At 40.9% G+C, this 23,465-nt stretch overlaps 1 protein-coding gene across 1 annotated transcript; it reads left to right on the plus strand.

The window, feature by feature from the left end:
- Positions 1–1,820: 1,820 nt before the first annotated feature.
- On the plus strand, positions 1,821–21,669 carry LOC122547261 (probable cysteine--tRNA ligase, mitochondrial; the record flags this gene model as incomplete). The annotated part of the gene is made up of 4 exons (XM_043685900.1): positions 1,821–2,365; positions 19,255–19,372; positions 19,458–19,529; positions 21,564–21,669. Coding segments are annotated over exons 1-4 (577 nt in total), but the record flags the coding sequence as incomplete, so codon positions are not given.
- Positions 21,670–23,465: the final 1,796 nt, after the last annotated feature.

Below are 23,465 nucleotides of genomic sequence, written 5' to 3' on the forward strand. Positions count from 1 at the left end.
ATTTGTTATTTGTTGGAGAAGGGTGACTTTCTCTCTCTCTCTCTCTCTGCTAAACTGACAAAAACCGTCAGGAGTGGAAAGGGTTCCTCACTCACTCACCCGTTCACTCACTCACGTCCTCTCCGAATCTCTTGTTATTTTATGAAAAGAAAAGCTAATTATTTAAAAAAACAACAGGCCGCAGAGATGTGGAAGATGAATGGGGAAAGACTCCCCTCCTCTTTGAGTAGGGGATGGGGGGGGTGATAAAATTTCTCTCCTCCCCAATCCCCACCTCTCTCTCTGTTACACACACACACTCTCTATCTCTCTCACTCACTCACATACAGGGCACAGTCCGATCCCAGACCTGGGACACTTGATCCAACGTGGAAACCCGGAGCCCAGTTTGAAACACTTGGGAAACACTCGGCCGGCAACGCGCACGCGCGCACCCTCATTAGCATATCATTGTGACGTCACTGGAGCTCGCGCCCGCCTTTCCCCCTTGAATTGATTAAATTCCACCCGGAGCTCGCGCCCCACCGACTCTCACGCGGTCACGGTGCAGCAGGCCTGGCCGCCGCGCCGCCTGCTCCTCTCCTCGCCTTTGATCTGCGGAGATCTTTAACTTTTTCCCCCGATGATTGGCGTGGCTGGCGGGCCTATCCGGCGTTGAACCCGCCGACACTGAGATCAATCGGCGCGGCCGGGAGGCGGGACCTCGCTCCCTCTCTCCCTCCCCTGCGCACCCCATTTCCTCGGCCTGCAGGCTCCGCCCACTCCGCCGGGCGACTTGTCAACAGCCTGCTCTCCCCACCCCCACAAAAACCGCGTCCTGCGCATGCGGCAACCCTACTTTACCCCAATGTTTTCTGGGATTTGTAGTTCGCTTGTCGCAAGGGCGCCATGACAACGGGGAATGAACGGACTGCACCTCCCAGCAGCCAGCGCGCCGCCCACCGCCGCCTCTGTTAATGGTCCGCTGTCAGATTTAAAATTAGCGGGCAAAGGCGAGCGGCAGGGTTCAAAGGTCAATGCTAGCAGGGGCTGACAGTAACCTTGAGTTGCGCCATTGGAACAGAAGGGAATGAGGGAGGGAGACTGAGAGAGGAAAGGAAGAAAAAGGGGGTTGGGCGGCATGGTTGCTATGGAGGCGCCGGTCGCTGTTAGAGATGTCCCAGGCGGGAACTGCAGATTTTCTTATTTCTATCTGAATAGTCCCTCGAATAAAAGCAGAAAGTCTCGATAATCCGAGACACGCACAAAATGCTGCAGAAATTCAGCATCCGTGTGGAGAGTGAAACAGTTAACGTTTCGAGCCCGACAATGAATCTTCTTCAGCGCTGTCTGAACCTTGAATTCCCCAGCACTGAAGAAGATTCATGTCGGACACGAAACAGTAACGCTGCGTATCTCCGGCATTTTCTGCACTTTGTCTACAGTCAACTATCGGCCAGCCTCTCTCAACCTCCAGGCGACGGCGGCCACACCCGGGCCGTGTTCCTGTGCTTTGAGCAGAGAGCAAATCACTGCGGATGCTGGCAATTTGAAATAAATAAAAGTGGAGGGTTTTTTTTTAGAAGAAAATGATCAAACAGATGGACGTCAACAGTGGACACAGGAATTGAGTGTTTCCAGCCGCACATGACTCATTATTCGAAACCCTAACTCTCCTTGTTCTCTCTCACTCTCCCTCCATTGAGAGACAGCTTTTGATGGACGCGGGGGGCGTGACCTAGCGGCCGGGGGCCGGACCTTGCGGGTTGATAGCGATGCCAAGCTGAACAGTGGGTGGGGCAAAGCATTCCGGGGCGGGGCCAGGCTGCACAGTGGGTGGGGCAGACCATCTGGGGGCGGGGCAAGGGTGCACGCGCGGTTGAGTACAATCACTCGGGAGTGGGGCACGGCTACACAGTGGGCGGGGAAGACACGCTCGGGGGCGGGGCCGGTATGCAACGTGGGTGGGGTATATCATTCAGGGAAGCGTGGCTTGACGCCCGGTGGTTGGAGGTCTCCCAGTGGGCGGTGTCGAAAGGTCAGGGTTCAGGGGGGCCGGCTCATAGCACTAAGCCACTCCCCCACCCTGGCAACGGCCGCCATTTATGTCCAGGCCCTGTCTCTGTAGGCTTGTGCCGACTCTTCGCTGGTGGTGTTCATTTTCGCCGCCCACCCCACCGGGCACGATGAGGGCGCTGTTGGCCTGCCGCTCACTGCCGGCCTGGTTGAGTGGGTGCACGTTCCGTGTCTGTGGACGGCAGCCGGGCGGACGGTGCAGTAGTAGCTGGCACAAGCCGAAGGGTCACCCCGCCGGTGTGCAGGTCTACAACAGTCTGACGCGGAACAAGGAGCCTCTGGTGCTCGCGGAGCCGGTCACTGCTTCCTGGTACAGCCCTGACTCCTCAATAAGTTCCCGAGACTGTCCTTCCGGGGCAAGACCACGCTCACGCAGGCCTGACAGCAGCAACCCACCTCCACAGAGCCCATCAAGTGGGCTGTGAGTTTAAAATAATCTCTCACCATAAAATCAGACCCAAAAATCTCGATGTCTTCTGAAATTTCCTCAATATCAATACTGACCCTCTGACAGTGCAGCACTCCCTCTGTACTGACCCTCTGACAGTGCAGCACTCCCTCAGTACTGGCCCTCTGACAGTGCAGAGCTCCTTCACTACTGAACCTCTGACTGGAGCATTCCCTTAGTATTGATCTTCTGGCAAGACAGCACTCCCTCAGTACTGATCCTCCAACAGTGCAGCACTCCCTCAGTATTAACTGTCTGACAATGCATTGAATTTCAGTACTAAATTTTCATTAGCCAACATCTCCAGCACTACCTCTCTGACAATGCAACACTCTCGCAGTGTCACCTGTGTGATCAGGCAGATATCCCTCAGTCCCTCTCATCATGCAGTGCTTATTCATTACTAACCCCCTGACAGCGCAGCTGTGCCATACTTGACATTCTAACAGTGTTCTGCTGTGCCTGTCAGTTGAGATTACTGACTTGAGTGTTGGGGGTGGTCATGGACTTATGCCCTCTTGATTCTGTTGAGAAGGCTATCTACCAAACCACAATCACTGCTTGTCTTATTTTTCTTTTTTTATTTGATTTAGTGTTTTGTTTATTACATTAGGTTAGCATTTATTCAGAATACTTGGTTTTATTTTATTTTATTGGATTCAAGCTATTAGAATCTTTAAGTTGGATGAATGTTACTAGGCAGTATTTACAAGCTTGAAATATAAGCAACTAACCCTCAATAAAGAGGAAACATTTGCTTAAATGCTAAGTTGTGAAGAAGTGGGCAGTGGACGTTAATGGTTTGTTGCATATCGCGGTGTTACTTTGACAATAGAGGCAGTGTGAATGGATTGTGTAAACAGCATCACTTACATTTAGGATATTTCAACAATTTGTGGAACTAAAGAAACTTTCTGCTTTGCCAGTTACCTTCTGTTCAAAATTAGTTTGAGAAATGAACTTAGTTGTCTTATTGAACAGTTTTGCCTCCAGTTCAGGAACTTTTCCACATGTTAGAATGATGGTGAAGATCAAGGAAAGGAATGTTTGACAAATATGAAACAGAATACCTATAATATAGTGGGTGACACGGTGGCACAGTGGTTAGCACTGCTGCCTCACAGCGCCAGAGACCCGGGTTCAATTCCCGCCTCAGGCGACTCTCTGTGTGCACATTCACCCCGTGTCTGCGTGGGTTTCCTCCGGGTGCTCCGGTTTCCTCCCACAATCCAAAAATGTGCGGGTTAGGTGAATTGACCATGCTAAATTGTCCGCAGTGTTAGGTGAAGGGGTAAATGTAGGAGTATGGGTCTGGGTGGTATACGCTTCGGCGGGTCGGTGTGGACGGAAATAAGAGCAGGACTGATCTTTTTGAATATCAAACCTGTTGTGCCATTCGCTAAGATCATGGCTGAGCTTGCTCCTTAAATTCATTCGCCCATTCATCTATACTACCATGTTCTTCGATTTCATTACTGCTCAAAAATCAGTCTCAGTCTTGAATAGATTCAACAATCTACAACTTTCTGAGGTAGTGAATACCAAAGACACTCAACCCTGAGAGTGAAGCTATTTCAATCTTAAATGGCTACCTTTTTATCAGGAGATTGTACCCCCCCCCCGACCTTGTTCTAAATTCTGCAGGCAGGATACACAGCCTTCACCTTCTGTTTTGTCAAGGTGTCTCGGATCTTGTACTCATCTAAATGGCCAAGCTTCGAAGTAATAAGATTATAGGTATTCTGTTTCATATTTGTCAAACATTCCTTTCCTTGATCTTCACCATCATTCTAACATGTGGAAAAGTTCCTGAACTGGAGGCAAAACTGTTCAATAAGACAACTACAATAAGATCATCTCTCATTCCAAAGAGTATAGGCCTCTTCTGTTTGATCTCTCCTGATTGCACAATGCTGTTTCCAATTTAATGGACATTCACATCTCTTTCTTTAGGTATGGGGACTAAAAAACCGCACAAATTGTAGAAGTGTACCCAATGGTGATATGAACTAGTAGATTATATCTCTTGGCTAAACTTCTATTCCTTCCCACTCTTCCCAACACTTCCTACTTCCCTGCCTATAGTTTGTCTTTCGCAACCTCCTACTGATTCTGCAGTCTAGATTTTTGTCTGTGTCCTACTTGGAAGTATATTCAATGTGTTGGAATTTATGTAGCAGCCTTTCACCTTTTTGGGACATCAAAAAGTTGTGACAACTAAAGGTAAATTGTTAATTATGAAGTATGTTAATGTGCGTATATATTTTATGTGAGAAAGTTGTTTTTATTCTCTAGTGGAGAGCTCCCTGACTCAGTCTTAAGTTTTATCTCCTGCTAGTGAGAACCCTTTGCCTCAACGTTTAATACAGATTTATGGGCTTGTATTTTAATGCCCAGTTCAGGAACTAACTTGCAAATTCTGAGGCTGTAGGATCTCCTGTGTGACAATATTCCTAAATGAAGCTCTAGAAACAATGACCACCCTCTCCATCTTGCACTATTATTACATATTATATGCTTTCTTACTCAGTGGGCCAGGGAACCAAAGAGCGACTCCTTGGGATCCATGAATAGGAATACCATGAATGTCTGTTTTAGTGGGAGCACAGAATGTGGATTTGGCAAAGTCTTTAAGTTGCTGGAATTTTATTTGCATAATCATAATTGAAAAACACAAAGGAAATATGTCCCTGTGATTAATACAGGGAGTGAGAGGGAAAGTCAAGTGCATGAGAAAAGTAAAAACGTGAGAGATGTGAAGTAAGTGACAGGTGTATTAACAAAAGACTATAGAGGAAATGACACTATATTGTATTGATAACATGGGATGAAATAAATTAGTGATTGTCTTGGAGAATTGGACTGGAAGTTTTTTTATATGTTCATGCTTTTGAATATTTTAGAGGTGGTGCATACTTCAGATGTCTTGTTCACCATAAGCAGGTGTTTAATGGGCGATTGATGCAGTGTTGTACAGTCCAGTTGGGGGAGTGCTATGTTTATTTTTGTGATCGCCTCCACATAACTTTAAATAATGAATAGCCAAATATTATCCAGTCTTCCACAGAACACAAAATAACCAAGCTTCCACTTCTGAACATGTGCCTTGCTGGTTATTTTGTGTACTACAACCAGGCTAGAAAATCATCTGTGTTTTAGTGACTAGATTGAGCACTCCTGCCAGTTGTGATCCAATAGTACGGGATATTACAAGGTGGTTTTGACACTTTTAAATTGAGAACTGTCAGACCTCGACGCGCAGCTTCCACTGTGTGATGAATAAAGAATATGCAACGTATGCTAGATTACCAAGTGTACGAAATAAAGTCACAATCCCTTCATAGCATAACATTGAATTAGCAGCACAAAAAGGTCACTTGGCTAAACTCGTCTATGCTGCTGCTTATGGGCTGCATGTCACTCGTCCCAATTCCTTTGCCACTATTTCTTTCACTTACTCATCACATTTCCTTTTGGAAGCTAGTCACCTTAATCTCTTCCTATGGTTGTGAGTCTCACATTCTGTGAGTAAAGGTGTTCCTTGTTTTCCTGTTGGATTTCTGAGTATAATCACTTGTATTTATTGCTGCTGATATTGAATTGTCTCTCAGGATTCTCTCTCCAACTATCCTGCCCAACCCACCAATAATTTTTAAGTGCTCGATCTGGTCTCCCCAAGACTTCTATTCTACAGAAAATGTCCCAATGTATTCAGTTCTTTCCATTAGTCTCTCCATTCTGGTACTGTCCCTGTAAATCTATTTTTTGCTTCCATGACCTTTTATGGTGTGGAGATGAGAATTGTTCACAGTGTTCTGAAGCTTGACCAAGGTCATGTGCAAGTTTGCATTCACTACTTTTGAATTCTATGCTCCTAGATGTAATTCCCACAGTTTTCAGCATTTGTAGTTGCTTTGCTGACTTGCAAAGCTGCTTTTAATAATTTGTTCACTTGTATCTCTTGTAGATGATAGTGGATCACATTATCTTTATCTGTTGTGTTCATTTGCCCTTTAACTACTCAGCATGAGTTTTTATGTCTTGTATTATGATTCATTCATCTTCAATTAATTACTTTTTCTCGTAATATTTCCCATGTTCTTGTTTTCAATGTATTAAAATCAATAACATGGAATTTTGTTTCACTGTGTTAAATCTTCCTTGTAAATGTGGGACAATCAAATCACTTCATCTCTGAGCCCATCCCATGTCATTTGGTAGAAAAATTAATTTCTTGCTGATCCATTTCAATATATTGAGCACACAATAAGCATTTACATCATTGGGAAGATCTGACTTAAGCTTGTAAAGTATAGATCAGCTGTTAGGGCCCAAACTAACTGCAGAGAAAGATTCTCCTCCAGGTGGAGCATTGAAACTGCATTCCAGCTGGTATCACGTTAACTGCTGTGATTGTCATGTAAATACACCTTAAAAAGCATGTGGCACTCTTAACTTGTGCTACACTGTCAAGCAGGAAAGTGTGACATTCTTTAAAGCTAACTTTTCATTGCTGGATAGCTTTAGAAAACAATATTTTCTAATTTACAATCTTCTGGTCGCATGAGAGGATGGAAAAGAAAATCCCACACAACAATGGTCAGATTACCTTCAGAAAAGCTGGAAAATTGCCAAATTGTAAGCAGTCAAGAGGCTCTGGCTTCATGTGTGCTAATTATGAACTTGGTCATTCTACACAAAAGGTCATCCTGACTCAGGACTCTGCCAGGTTCTTTAGTAAAGGAATGTAAATGCTGACATTCTTGTGAGAGGGAATGCAGGGCAATGCCTCACTCAGGAAAATGCTTCCCTGATATTGATCATGAATAAAAGAGGTAAAAACAATGACTGCAGATGCTGGAAACCAGATGCTGGATTAGTGGTGCTGGAAGAGCACAGCAGTTCAGGCAGCATCCAAGGAGCAGCGAAATCGATGTTTCGGGAAAAAGCCCTTGCCTGAAACGTCGATTTCGCTGCTCCTTTCTGTTGCTGCCTGAACTGCTGTGCTCTTCCAGCACCACTAATCCAGAAATTGATCATGAATAGCCCATGTCTTCTTATCACCACCAGAGGAGCAGCAGGATCCCCCCCATCCATCATTACCAGTTTCAAACATCTTATCCAAATACACTGCATGAAATCTTCTTTTATCATTAAAATCTTTAGTCATACCTCATAAAGAATAATCTGAAGCCTATTCTTGTAATTTTTAAAGTCTTATTCAAAGTTTAAGGACCATCTTTGTCACTTTTTGCACTAGAGCCTCAGTAATAGATTCATAAATCACTTATATCACAATGTAAGCCAACAAAGCCATTTGAAAAAAACAATTAAAGCACTTTTTACTTCTATCCCTCTATAAATGAATAGCAGAGAGTTGTTCAATGTCATACCCATTAGACTATGGCTGAGACATTGTATGAGTTCTAGTCTTCATATTATGAACAAGAAATAGAGGTACAGAACGAAGAGGTTATAAATATTAAAGTAAATTGAACATGCTTGAGCTGTCCACTTTTGGAAAAGAAAAGATAAATAGATGAGCTTAACATTCTGAGTGTTTGATAGAATGGATGTACAGTATATAAAAGACAGCTAAGGGGCAACATTTTCATGCAGAGGGTGGTGCGTGTGTGGAATGGGCTGCCAGAGGAAATGGCGGAGGCTAGTACAATTACAACATTTAAAAGGCGTCTGGATGGGTATATGAATAGGAAGGGTTTGGAGGGATATGGGTCAGGTACTGGCAGGTAGGATTAGATTGGAGTGGGATATCTGGTTGGCATCGATGGGTTGAACCGAAGGGTCTGTTTCCATGCTGTACATCTCAGTTACTTTATATATTTTCACTTGTGGATGAATCCAAGACTCGGGACTATAATAGAACTTTATTACCAATAAATTCCCCAATAGGGAATTCAGAAGTAACTTCTCTACCCAGAGAGTGGTGAAAATGTAGAATTTCTAACTCATTGAGTTGTTGATGTGAAACGATATTGCTGCAGTTCAGGACGAGATAGAATTAAAAACTTCAGTCGTTAACAAGCAAAATATCTTATAATTGAACTTATAACACCATTGGTTATTAAATTGGTTAAATATATTTGTTCTTAAAAAAAACCCTAAGTCATCATTTTATATGTAAGGATCAAAGCAAATTATGAGTAGATGAGAAAAAGCTTTTGAAATAGTTTGAACAATTAATGTCAGACAGGCTGAGAGACCAAAGTATTTTGATGACCAAATTTACAAAGAATCTATACCATATTCATTAAAGCTCATTGTGACTGATTTCAGTATAGAAACTTAGATACATATCTAGAAATAAATAGAAGGTTCTATGAATGGGATTCGAATAAGAGGGAATGTAGGAGACTTGTGTGGAGCATAAACACTAGCATAGACTACTTAGGAAAAATGGTTTATATCTGTGCTGTAAAACTCGCATACCTAGTTTTGGCCTGTTTTACATTTGTATGATGCTTCTATTTTTGTACTTTACTGCCTAACAAAACTTGAAATTCTATCTGTTTTCTCTGTTGTTGCCATGTCTATCTGGTCAGTAAGTACTGTCACATTTCTGTCCGAGTTGCGTATTTGTAATGGGCACTCATACATGAAGTAGATTTAACATGAGTTGCCTGATTCTTCTGGTAGTGTGAACCTCCACATATGGTGACATGAGCCTTTTCACTCAGTTTATCAAAATCAACTTTATAACATTCCATTCTTCTGCAGTCAGATATTACTTTAACCTGTATATGAATGTATTGCCAATGAAGTTAATATAATGAACAATGTGTGGAAAACCGGGGAACTTCACTTGCTCCCAGTTTTGCTCAACCCTGTTTGAACTAATTTATTTCTCATGAGATTTTAACCAAATCCAATTCACTCACCATTTCTCTGATGTTGGTATTGTTTGTTAATATTGACATGATTTTATTTATTATTTCATAAGACTAATTTTTGGAATTGCTAGGATGGTAAAATGTAACTAGATGGACTTTAGTGTTTTCTACCCTGCAATTTGTATTGTTATGGACCAGACCAAACTCCCTCAAAATATATTCAGAAGATAGTCTAGACAGTCACATTTTCTAACTTTAAAGGTAAGTGTAAGGTATTGGTTTCCAGATGCAATTCGATTGACCAAACTATTTGATTTGAAGCAAAATACACTTTATTCATACACTATAGTTAAAATATAGCAGAAGAAAGAAGAAATTGGAATAACCTAGCTCTCTTGGAAAACTTAACAGAATATTAGATTATTTAATTACTAAATAGTAACTGTTACAATATCGTAACATCCCCAAAACATCTGAACAAAGACCATTTAAGAAAAAACAAGATGATCTCTGGTCCAGGAGGAAAAACATCAAGAGAAAACTCAGAGACAGTAAATGGAATGCAGCATCCAAACCCAGCTTCAAGACTCCAGAAACAGCTGCAATTACTGAAAATCTAAAACTAAAAATTCTGGTTCTGTGGGAGCTTGCCCCTCCCATTCAGGCTGCTTCTATTGTTCTTACTTTTATAAAAAATACAAGGCCTCACAAGCTGTTTACTTTGAGGTTTCAATAGACACCTTTCCACTTCTGTCTTCTAACCTCCCTCAATTAAAAAAGGACAGGATATGCTTCTTAAAGTCATAGTATCTTCACAGTAGCTCCAGAATGGCAATTATGTTGAATTCCAATTGGGTGTTAATTACTTTTATGTTGGTAAAGTGATCATTAATCTTCCATGGTGTGTTTTTTGGATCAAGTAGGTATACCTCAACCTTCTGCCTAACTACCAGCAGCTATATTTCATTAATAGATTCACTGTCAAATGGTATTAAGTTTAGGGTGAGAATAGATCTGTTGTAAGCCTTGAGTACTAGTAATACTTCACTGGATCTCAGACTTGATTCATGTGAGTTGGAACTTCAGGGAAAACTACCTTCTTCTTTGAAATAATACCATGGGATCTTCTATGTCCACCTGAGCAGCAGACAAGACTAACTTTAACATCTCATCTGCGTAACGATTGGATCCATGCAGAGAACACTGACTCGAATGCAATTTCTAGTTTTTCCTTTGAGGCAAAGCAGCATTTCGTACTTTGATATTTGATTTAATCCATGGGGGCCTCCATTCTGATAGAGAAAAGCAATTTTAAATCAGTGGTGTGTTTGGGGCTTAATAAGAAATAGGAACAGGAGTAGGCCATACATTTCATTGAGTCTGCTCCACCATTCAATTAGACCATGGCTGAACTATTACATCAGCTCCACATTTCTGTCCTACTCCCATATTCCTAAATTCTCTTATCGCTGACAGCATTTTCCTTTTAACTGAAACTGAAGGGAAAGTTGGGTGTGATGTTTTTGAGATGTTCCCTGCATTGTACAGTAGACTGGATTGAGTGAAGTGCAGGTAAAGCTCTGTTTCATTCAGATTCCGTGTGAGTGGAGAAGAAAGCAAACAGGCAAGTGTATCACTTTCTGCGATTGGGAGGCAACAGGCAGCTGGAAGGTGCTTACTTCCTCCCTTCTCCCTGTCTAAGGCCCCAAACACGCACTTCTGATTTGCGCTGTGGTGACAAATGCCATTGGACAATTTGAAGAATGAGTGCCAAAAAAGGCCAACAACCAAAGTAGAATAAATATCACCCTCCAACTAAAACACTGATAAATTGAATTAAGTTATCTTGATATACATGATGCTAGTAGAACACAATTTTGAAACTGGAAGGTAAAGTAAATCTGATGTTGGAGCACTGAAAAGGAGCCTTCTATTATGTACAGGAGAATTGGCATTTATATAAGTACTTTTCTTTTGAAAATTCCAAGCACTGTACAGCTAATTACTTATGAAATTTAGGCACTATTAATATATTTTTAATCTATACATTTTACAGTCTTTGAGCTGCAATTTGAAAAGGAACAGGGTAAAGTGACAGGATGCAAAGAACCCACTAAGTAATGAAGATTCATTCAGCTGAACAGAGAGGGCAACGACATCTAACATCTTGATAAGTGAGTCTGCTGTCAATCCAGCTTCTGATCTGGTACTGCCTGTTTGTTTCCAAACTGATGTCTAAATGTGGAGGGATATTTGAATTGCTAATGGTGAAAAACAAAATGGAATAAAGAGCATTGGCAGAAAATTGGTATTATCAATCTGGAGAAACACTTTGCACTTTCTCATGTAGGGTTCTGATTGCAATTCAATAATACATGCAATTACTAACTGTGATGATCTCATTAAAATATAGTCTGTGTTGTGACCAGTTTGAACAGAATAAGTTATAGCTATGTTCCCATTACTTTCATCAGTACTACTTCACTATACTTATTCCCATCATCTGTCCAAACCACATCAATTCACAGTAGGATCTAGTGAAACGCTGGAAATTCTGTGGTGAATAATTCACCCTGCTGATTTCGCAAAACATTTCCTCCATCTTCTCAGTTCAAGTTAGAGTTTGATGAAATATCTGCTCAAGTGGATGGAAACACGTGAGCAATACCTAAGGACTCCACCACCATAAGAGGTTGTGTTTTTTAAAGCAGAGATAAGATGAATTTTCTTCCCTCAGGACTGAGAATCTTTGGAACTATCTTCCTGAAAAGGCAGTAGAAACATATTCCTTGAATATTTTTAATGGACACATTCTTGATAAGCACGGAGGTGAAAGGTTACCTTGGATAGGGGGAATGTGGATTTGAGATTACAATCTGAACAGCTATGATCTTAGTAAATGGTGGAATAGGCATGAGGGGCTATACAGCTGACTCCTGCTCTCTGTTGGTATGTTTGTATTTTGACACCCTTTGATACTTGGCATGGGCTTTCTTAAACGGAGATGGTGTCTTATGAAAAATGTGCGTGATCTATCTCAAATTATGACTTCTTGGAATGAACTTAATCAGTGTTACATCTGAATACTTTGTGAATTATTTATGTATGAAGTGGATTGGTGTTTAAGCATTGAAATAGATTGAGAGGCTGTTTGTCCATACTGAGATATGGTGTTGTACAAGGTGTGACTGCTTATCTGCTGGATGGAGAGGGGGAAAAAAAAACTGGGGAAGGTTTTCCTGTCAATGTTGAACCAAATAACTTGATGTTTGAAGGTGAGCCCTGTTTTCGAGACTTAAGATGATGCTCCATTTTCAGCTTGTCAGTGACTTTTTGTGCACTATATATGCCAGGCAGACAGAAAGTTCCTTTGTGTACACACCCGCTGCAGAAAGAATCAGGGAAATTGCTGCCTAATGTCATATTAAGCTGTTTTTGTTTGGAAAGGACATTTCAAACTGCTGCATCTTCTTTGGAGAAGATGCTCAGCAACATTGCATCTGATGTAAAAGAAGTATTAACAACAAAGTTGATTCTGAGATGTAACAAATGCAAGAGTGAGTGACAGGAAATGCTTTTTGTTTGCAGGGTTTTAGTATGTCGTTAGGAACTCTTGTTGTTAATGACATTGTGTCAGAAAATACAGAGTTGTATGACAAGAATGTAGGAAAGCAAAATACTGAGTTAGATTAGATTAGATTCCCTACTGGGGGAGTTCTGCTGCAAATCTGAAATAAAAATAAAGTGCTGGAGAACTCGACAGGTCTGCCAGCATCTATGTAGAGATGATGTAGAGTTGCCAATGTGGACTGGGATGGACAAAGTCAGAAGTCGCACAACACCAGGTTATAGTCCACCAGGTTTATTGCGTGATTTCAAATCAGCTTGTATGATTTAAAATAAACCTGTTAGACTATAACCTGGTGTTGTGTGACTTCTGACTATGCAGAGAGAAACCGAGTTAATGTTTTGAGTTCCTGATGTGACTCTTAGAACTCAGGACAAAAAGGACGTCTGCTGTGTAAAATGCAATATTTTGGCCCACTGATTGAATAACTTAACTAGTGTTTCTTTTAAAAAAACAATTGGTGGTAAAGTGCTTTGAGATGTCCAGTGATCTTTAAAAGTGCTACATAAATGCAAGTCCCTTTGTTGTTAAATGTATTCCAACGCTGTGCAGCTTTAATGTTGAGATTATTTATTTTGTGGTCGTAAATTTTTCTGAGTAGGATTTTTTAAGTTGTCTTTTTTTTCAAGGGATTGGATGACATTGAAGTGGAAAAGCAAAACTGGAATCTAAAGTAGCCTGAGCAAAAAAAATGCTATAAATACATATAAGCAAGATTCATGAAGTGGCCACTGCAGATATCTAATTGTTACTTTTTTCTATCACGTGTTCATTCCTTGGTGAATGAATGAAATAGTGACAGGAATCACAAGCTGATCTTATCACTTATCAAGCTGCAGTGTGAATGTTCTGTGACCACAACAGTTTTATACCAGGTAATAGAATATTAGTGCAACGTAGTGGAAAGACTTTGTGTATTCCTTAAAGTCTGTCGGTATTTATAATCAACCGGTTCAGCAATATTATGAAAAATGTTTGGAGCAGGTAGGACTCAAACCCCAGCCTTCTGGCTCTTAAGGCTGGGACACTGCCATGGTGCCACAAGAACTTTTGGTGGAGTAGTGGTGGTGGTGGTGTTTTTGGGAAAAATATTATAATGAGTATCCTCAAGGTATGGGAGACTGAGATCCAGTCTTCACTAATTGGGACTGTCTGGTATTTAAACCTTCATGTTTTGACTTTGTGATTTTTGTGGCATTAACCTAAAGACTAACTCCAGAGAATCCATTGAAATAGTGTGAAGAAACTATCAGTGCATAGTAAATGTTTGCTATGAGCCTGGTTAATCTTGTACATGCACATGAACAAATTGACAGGGTCTTCATTTGATGTCCTACTTGAAAGAGCACTACTTCAACATTTCAGAACTTCCTCAGTACTGTCCTTCAAAAATGCATGACGTGGAGATGCCAGTGTTAGACTGGGGTGTACAAAGTTAAAAATCACACAACACCAGGTTATAGTCCAACAGGTTTAATTGGAAGCACTAGCTTTCGGAGCAACGGTCCTTCATCAGGTGGTTGTAGCACTCCACAACCACCTGATGAAGTAGTGGTGCTCCGAAAGCTAGTGCTTCCAATTAAATCTGTTGGACTATAACCTGGTGTTGTGATTTTTAACTTCAAAAATGCAGTGATCCATCAATACTGACCCACTAATAATGCAGTGCTCCCCTCAATACTGATCCTCCAACAGTGCAATTCTTCCCCAGTACTGATCTTTGACAGTGTAGCATTCCTTCCATATTGTGTGCAATTCTGGGCTCCTTCCTATCGCAAAGAAGTTGTGCAACTTGAAAAGGTGCAGAAAAGATTTACAAGGATGATGCCAGGGTTGTAAGATTTGAGTTATAGGGAGAAGCTGAACAGGCTGGGGCTGTTTTCCCTGGAGCGTCGGAAGCTGAGGGGTGACCTTATAGAGGTTTACAAAATCATGAGGGACATGGATGGGATAAATAGACTGCTGGTAGGTGGGACTAGATTGGGTTGGATATCTGGTCAGCGTGGATGGGTTGGACCGAAGGGTCTGTTTCCGTGCTGTACATCTCTATGACTATGACAGTGCAGCATTCTATCTTTATTGTCTGTTTGCTACCACTATATAGTGCAGCAGTTCCTCAGTGTTTCACTCAGAATGGCAGTTTGTGGTTGGTGCAGGACTGGAATCCATAGCCTCCTGATTTATGTGATATTTGTAAATTAAATTGGAGAATGGCTAACGTGGTGCCATTATTTAAGAAAGATGGTAAGGAAAAGCCAGGGATCTATAAACCGGTGAGCTTGATGTCAGTGGTGGGTAAATTGTTGGAGGGAGTTCTGTGGGACAGGATTTACATGTATTTGGAAAGGCAAGGACTGATTGGGGATAGTCAGCTTGGCTTTGTGCCTGGGAAATAGTGTCTTACTAACTTGATTGTGTTTTCTGAAGAAGTAACAGAGGATTGGTGAAGACAGAGCAATGGATGTTGTCTACTTGGAATTCAGTCAGGTATTCAACAAGGTTCCGGTTAGTAAGGTTACATCACATGTAATACATGGAGCACTAGCCATTTCGGTACAAAATCGGCTCGAAGATAGGAGACAGAGGGTGATAGTAAGGGGTTGCTTTTCAAACTGGAGGCTTGTGACCAGTGATGTGCCACAAGGATCGGTGCTGCGTCCACTGCCTTTTGTCATTCACATAAAGGAATTGGGTGTGAATATAGGCACGTATGGTTAGTAAGTTTCCAGATGACACCAAAATTTGTGGTGCAGTGAATAACGAAGAAGGTTACCTTGGAGTACAACAGTGCCTTGATCAGATGGTTTAATGAGCTGAGGAGTGGGAGATGGAGTTTAATCTATATAAATGTGAGATGCTATACTTTGATAGGGAAAATCAGGGCAGGACTTATACACTTAATGGTAAGGTCCTGGGGAGCATTACCAAATAAAGAGACAGGTGTACAGATTCATAGTTCCTTGAGAGTGGAATCGCAGGTAAAGAGGGTAGTGAATAAGGCATTTGGTATGCATGCCATTATTGGTCAGTGCGTTGTGTATAGGAGTTGGGAGGTCATGTTGCAGCTGTACAGGACATTGGTTAGGCCACTTTTGGAATACTGCATGCAATTCTGGTCTTTTTTGTTGTGAAACTTATAAGTGTTCAAAAAAGAAGTCTGAATAGGCTGGGGCTATTTTCCCTGGACCATCAGTGCCTTATCGAAGTTTATAAAATCATGATTGGCATGGAGAGGTTGAATAGTCAAAGTCTTTTCCCCAGGTTAGGGGAGTCCAAAACTAGAGGTCATAAGTTTAAGGTGACAGGGGAAAGATTTAAAAAGGACCTAAGCGGCAACGTTTTCACACAGGGTAGTGTGTGTATGGAATGAACTGCCAGAGGAAGTGGTGGAGGCTGGTACAGTTACAGCATTTAAACGGCATCTGGATGGGCACATGAATAAGAAAGGATATGGACTAAATGTTAGCGAATGGGATTAGATTAATTTAGGCTATCTGGTTGGCAAGGACGAGTTGGAACGAAGGGTTTGTTTCCGTGCTGTACATCACTATGATTCTATGGCCCTAAACAAGTGATATTTCAAGCTAGCAGCTTCTTTCAACATTTTGGATCAAAACATTGTTCAATCCAGCAGGTTTTCCCAACTATTAAATATAGTGTAACTGCTGTTATTTTAATTAATGGTTTTCTAATTACTAAAAAATCAGTTGTGAATGTCAACAGTCAGCAGAGGAAATAACCTGTAATACAGTTAACTAAATTAAAGAATCTGAAGCTGTCACTGGATTCTTTGAATTGTTGTGTAAATAAAAGCTCCCATGGATTGCGCGCTATAAATTAGCAAATAAGGCACTTTTTGCCCCTTCAGGCAAAGTTTAAAAGAATCCTAGAACTATACAGTACAGAAGGAGGTCACCTGGCAATTTCTTCCACACTGATTCTTAGAGCTGCTCAGCTAATCTCACTTTTTTGCTCTAGCTGCCCATTGTTTTTTTTCCCTTTTAAGTGCTTATCCAGATCCCTTCTAAAAGCTGATCATGGAATCTGATTCCACCATGTGGTCAGGCTGTGCGCATTTCAGGTCCAGACCACTTGGTATGGAAAAGTGATTTTCCTCATATTACTATTCTAAATCTGTGTCCCCAAGTCCCCATCACTATCACTGGAAAGAGCTCTAATCTAATCTATCAAATAGAATTATAAAAACTCCTTTCGTATCGCATAGAATGAAGGGAAAGTGAGGGGAAACTGTTGAACAATTTAAACCTGTGACTCCTAGGTATAGCACAGCATGAACATACTGAAGAAGTGAAACGAGATGAGATTTTCAATCTTTCAGTAAATCTCCACTGATGTTACACTCAAGAATGTTGGTTTTGTATGGTGTTCAGATCTTTGTGATTAGAGGATGGTAGATCATTAGATCCAGGGTAGAATAGGGAAGAGCACTAGCAGGAAGAGAACACATGAGCACAAGAGAGATGTGGAAAATGTTCAGCAAACAATGGTGGACTGGAGTATGCTAGTAGAAAGGCTGAGACACACTGTCACTTGTAGGGAAAATATCCATTTTAGTTTCCCACCCTTGAAGCACAGTACTTCAAGTTAAGAGTAGTTTGGGGAAAGTTGCAGTAATCTCCTCCCTCCTTGAAAAGGTGAATTTCCTTCACACAGAGAAATAGGGTGTCAGTGGTGATTCACCATACTACTGTTTTCTCAGTCCAATATGGTGTTCTTGTTTTTGATGGACTGTTGGTTTATTTTGGATTGGGGATACAGTCCTCCCTCCCAGCACACAACTAATTCCCAAATATTAAGGCACAGTGGATCCACTTTTTAATATATTAGCATCCTATAGCATAATGAAAAATGCTATACTTCATTGTGGGAGTATCTTGTATTCAGATATCTGCACCGTTGAACTTCCTTGTGTTACTTGGTAGTGACACTGTAACAGATATTTGCATGTTATTTTCTGACTTGGCTGTCGCATCATATTTTGTCCTCGTATCATGAGGCTTCTCTAGAGCTCCATCTGCTGGGTTATTATAATAAACCTTCAAATTTATGTTTAAAAAGTTGGTTGAACTTTTCAGATATTTAAGTTTTGCTTCTTTAACTCAATAGTCCCAACCTGGTTTGAAAATTTGGTCTAAATCTAGACAAGAGGGTCTGGGAATCCCAGTCAGCTTAGCAAAATCCCCTCAACATAACATCAATGGAGTGGTGCCAAAATTTGGGAACGCTGTCCCAGATACAAGTTTAAACTCCTGGAACACCAGTTGTTTCTATCCTACCAGCTGATGGACTTTTAACCTGCCGACCTTACCTGAGCCCAGCAATCTGCATTTTCTTCATATTTCTTCAAACATGGAGTGACTCTTGATGAACAATTGCCTTTTACTGTTTCCAATGACCCTGAGAAAATAACCGTTTTCCATCATAGTCCCCGACAGATCTGGTTTCTTACTTTACAAAAGTTCTCCTGGGCCTTGTTTCAATGTTCATTGCTCGCACAACGGGAATAAATTAGAAAACAATGAAGAAGTAAAAAGTTCAGAATATCAATCTTTCCAACCCAGTCCATGCCAGCACCCAGCCTCAAGGGAGATCATTGCCACCTCGCCGCTGCCTATGCCGGACCCACCAACATAGGGGTCGCCCCACTTTAAGCACTATCTCTTTGCAGTTGAGCCCACACTTGCCCCACAATCGAGAGTCCCTGGCTCTGTTGCCAGGCTGCCACTGGGCCTCAAGTCCCGCTTTGGCAGCAAATGTCACATAATTATTATATCTATAGTGCCAGACTATTTATTTCCTTACTTTTCTAATTTTCTTTTCATTTCCTCAGAATTTGATTTTAAGTATCTGTACCGAGGTATCCTCGTACCCAAGCTGGCACGGTAATGCAGCGACTATAAACTTTGCACTCTACTCACATGAGTATATATGACAATGAATTGAATCGAATTAGCTTTAATCAGCTGGTTATGAATTGATTACCTGATTCTTGATTAGATGAGCTGACAGCAGACAACTTACTTTCTGTTCTGCCTTTCTATTCCAGCCCATTGAGGCGACTGTTTCTTCCAGCTGAGGAATAAAGAAATAAATGGTTGAGCAAGAACTTGCACCCACACCCAGATCTGGAACAAAACCTCATAGCTGGATTGATTCCCTAAAGCTAGAAATAAATCTTAGACCCGCGTGCATTGAACACATTTAAAATTGGAATAGCAATAACATTTTCACTTCTGTAATTTGTTTTCTAGCTCCTACGTTCGATTTGACATCCTTAGAAGAATATTGACCAAGATCTTTGGCATCGATGTGATTATGGTGATGGTTATCACAGACATTGACGACAAAATAATTAAAAGGGCCAATGAGGTAAATTACCAGGACTATTCACAGGAAGCATTTAATCCAAAACCATGGAAGTTACAGTTGTTAACTATTATTTTCCTAATTGCAGTTGAATATTTCATCCACTGTACTTTCGCGCATCTATGAAGAGGATTTCAAACAAGATATGGCGTGTTTAAAGGTATAATGAATACTTCCTTGCAGTTGTAACACACAAGTTTGAATAGCTGCTGACCGTTCATAAGCACTTGAAATTGAACTGGAGAAGTATCTTAGAACAGGAGAAAGTTGAAGAGAGACTTAATGGAGGTATTAAAATCTTGAATGATTTTGAATAAGGAGAAAGTCTTGTCACTGGCAAGATGAGAAACATTTAAAATAATTAGTAAAGAACCATAAGGAAAATGAGGCAAATTTCTTGTATGCAGTAAATTGTCATATTCTAGAATGTGGTACCTTAAAAAGTAGTGATAACAGATTCATTAATAACATTTCAGAAGAGGAATTGGGTAAATTTGAGATATGAGTTGCAGAAGTCTGGGAAAAGGCTGGTGAGTGGGACTAATTGGATGGCTCTTTCAAAGACTCATTGCAGACAAAGACTGAACATGATATGTTATACAATTTAAATTTTCAGCTGGTTTACAAAGTTTATTGGTTTGTGAAGCAGTTACTTTGGAATGATTGCATTATATAAAATATAATTATCTAACTGGGACTGGAGGTGGGAGGGAATTTGACAATGGTAAGCATCAGCAAGTTAAAGAATAGGAGCCATGTAGCAGTTCAAACATCAACTTAAAAAGGGGGAAATGAAGCAAGCCTTGACTCATGGGAGTTGGCATAGTGACAAGATTTGTGCTGAGAGGAAAGAAATTACTTGGATGCTTGTAACACCTTCCACGACCTCAAGATGTCCCAAAGTGTTTTACAGCTACTGAAGTACATTTGAACAATTCTAATGTAGAAAACATGGCAGTCAATTGCATGCAAAGCAAGTTCCCACACATAGCACATGGGGACTCCGTTTAATGCCTTTTCCAAATGACAGCACTTCCAACAATACTGCACTCTACTAAGTACCGGCTCTCCAACAGTTCACTTCCAGCAACACTAGTAATCTCAAGGTTCAAACTAAGCAGAGCCAAATGCTGTCACAGGAAAGGGGCTGCTTTAATCCACTTGTGCATGAAACATCTCCAGTTTTGCCAAACTATCATCATAACTGATCGTTCTCTCCAGAACCACCATCATGAATCTTTTTTGAATCCTCTTCGTCACCTTCACATTCTTCCTAAAGTGCACTGCCTGAAACAGGCACAATGCTCCACTTGAGTCTCAACCGATGTTTTCTTAAAGATCATCATAACCTTTCGTGCTCTATACCTCTATTTATAAAATCCAGTTGCCTTTTAAACCACTTTCTTAACCTGACATGCCTGCTTAATAATTTGTGCACAAATCCCTGCAATATGTCTGTTTCTGTTCCCTTGTTTAGCGTTGTGCCCTTTATTTTATGTGGCTTCTCCTCCACCCCGCCAAAATGTATCAATCAGTTTGGCATGTAACTTTTTTCCCCAAATTTGGGTGCTGGAAAGACCTCTTTTTGTTCCAATTACTCACATTTTTCAAGCATAGTAGCTTTGTCAATGTCAGTGGGATACTCAAACCTGTATGTTGGCAGGTACTAGTTCTGGAGGGTATGTGCCTTGTATCCTCTGTGAGGCAGATGCCAACCCCATTTTACACTTCTCCCGATTTTTAGTTCTGCTATCAATTTACTGTGACCTGGTTTAGACTATTATACAAAGTTAAACTTGGAAAGTTGAAGAGTTTGTTCATATTTTGAAAACAGTGCTGAATTTTTGAACTCTTCCAAGAGATCTTGTCATGTATGTTGTAAAGGTGTCCTAAAAGGGAATTTCATATAATCTGGTTCATTTTGGAGTTCTTTTCAGCTCAAATACCTGCAATATTTAAATACGCGTCCTTCTGACATTTGACAGGACCCAGGAGAGTGCAGTAATTTATTGGAAGAAGTCATAGAAATGGTACCACAATGATTGTTCTCAATCCACCCCTACCTGAACTTTAGGTTTGACTGACTCTTTGATATCTAACTCTGTTCCGAAACCATTATAGTTCTATTTGTGAGATAATGTGGGAGGTTGGTTTAATCAAATCCTGAACAATGTTTTTAATGTTGCTTTCCTAGGTTCTTCCACCCACTATTTACATGCGCGTGACTGATAACATTCCCAAGATTGTGGCATTTATAGAAAGAATTATTCACAACGGCCATGCCTATTCAACCTCCACAGGTGAGTTTCTGCATGACAATTGTCCCATTACTGAATTCCTGTTATGCTTTTATTAATGATGTTATAGTCAAGATGACAGGATTGTATGTTTCTCTCCAGTGCCATTACTCCACTGGCCATAACGTAATTCATATGTTTCACCTCATTCTAATATAACCAATCGTATGCTTTCCCAATATTGAACTTAGAATGAAAAGGCAAATTGACCATGGAATAAAGACAGAATAATTCATTAATTATAAAACAAGTCCACTCACTGAGATGCTGAATTAATTAATGCATGCAACTTGTAATGTGAAAGATAAATAACCTAAAGCGCGCACACATACTCTAGGTAAAGGCTGAGAAAAATGGATTTCTCTTACTGCAGGGATTCAGTCTAAAAATAAACACTTTCAGGCTAACAGTGGTTATTCTTGAAGGCAAAACAGAATGATAAGGGGTAAAAAGTAGTTGTTGTATGTGTGGTCAAGTCATTAACCATACGCAGTTGCTTCTGAATTCTTGCCAGACATAGCTTGTTTAGAAAATACAGTATTGAGAAGTTCCTTTAATCATTCTTCCAGAGGAACAGTTGAGTTTCACCGTGATTTCTCAACAAAGGTATTTTAGCAATAGGAGCCATGAGATGAGCACCTTGTGCTTAAAGAGGCTTTTCCCTGCAATTGAAAAATCCAAGCATAAACACCAAGCTTGTAAATGCTGTTTACACAGTGCAGTTGTAACACCCAGTGTAAAACAGTTGGATGTTTTCACTGGAGTGAAACAACCTAGACCAGCGCGTATGTGGAATTATTTCATTTATAAGTAATGCTTTAATTTTTTAAAAAATGCTCCAATGTGTCTTTTCGTTAATCTTTTTAAAATAACAACAGGCATGTCCAGGATCCTATAAACTCAAGTCCAAAGCAATATTAAATATGAAGCATTTTCATAACAATGAAAGAAATTCTTAACTTTGAACCGGCAAAATAATAATTTTAGATCATATTAATTCCACTTAACCAACAGCCTGTCCTTGAGTTAATGTGAATCTTCAGACAAACTGAAAATCTTATTTGATGTATGTCTTAAAACAAAACTTTGCATGTTATCGAGATGACTGTGCTGGGAACAGCCTGCATTTTGTGTGATCTCCCTTTAAGGCCAAAGTGGGTTGGGGAGTGTTATGAAAGAAGGCAAGTTGATTTTATGATCGTGACATCATTGGGTTGTGTGACTTGTGGTTGCCATGGGATCAACAGCTAAGAAATAAAGTGTAAATAGAAAGTACAGACTGCATTTGTGTGTGTGTGTGTGTTATACAGTTAGAAAGAATGGAGAGTTGAAGACAGGAAGTAGCAAGTGATTCTGGATTAATCAAGATACATTGCTGTTGTTGCAGTCTTACCATAGGCCGCAAGACTATTTAAAAGGGTTGGTGAAGGGGGTCTCTGGGAATTTTGTGTCATTTGGCCCAACAAGACCATACCAACCCTTAGAGAGTAACCCACCCAGACCCGTTCCCACTACCCTATATTTACCCCTGACTAGTGCACCTAACCTACACATTCCTGAACACTATGGACAATTTAGCATGGGCAATTCACCTAACCTGCACACCTTTAGACTGTGTAAGGAAACCGGAGCACCCAGAGGAAACCCACGCAGGGAGAATGTGCAAACTCCACACAGACTGTCGCCCGAGGCTGGAATCGAACCCCGGTCACTGGCGCTGTGAGGCAGCAGTGCTAACCACTGAGCCACTGTGCCGTCGGGTGATGGCGGGGTGGGTCTCGGTGGGATGCTCTTCAGAG

The sequence above is a fragment of the Chiloscyllium plagiosum genome, unplaced genomic scaffold, assembly GCF_004010195.1.
Source record: "Chiloscyllium plagiosum isolate BGI_BamShark_2017 unplaced genomic scaffold, ASM401019v2 scaf_5837, whole genome shotgun sequence".
In the NCBI taxonomy this organism is placed as follows: Eukaryota; Metazoa; Chordata; class Chondrichthyes; order Orectolobiformes; family Hemiscylliidae; genus Chiloscyllium; species Chiloscyllium plagiosum.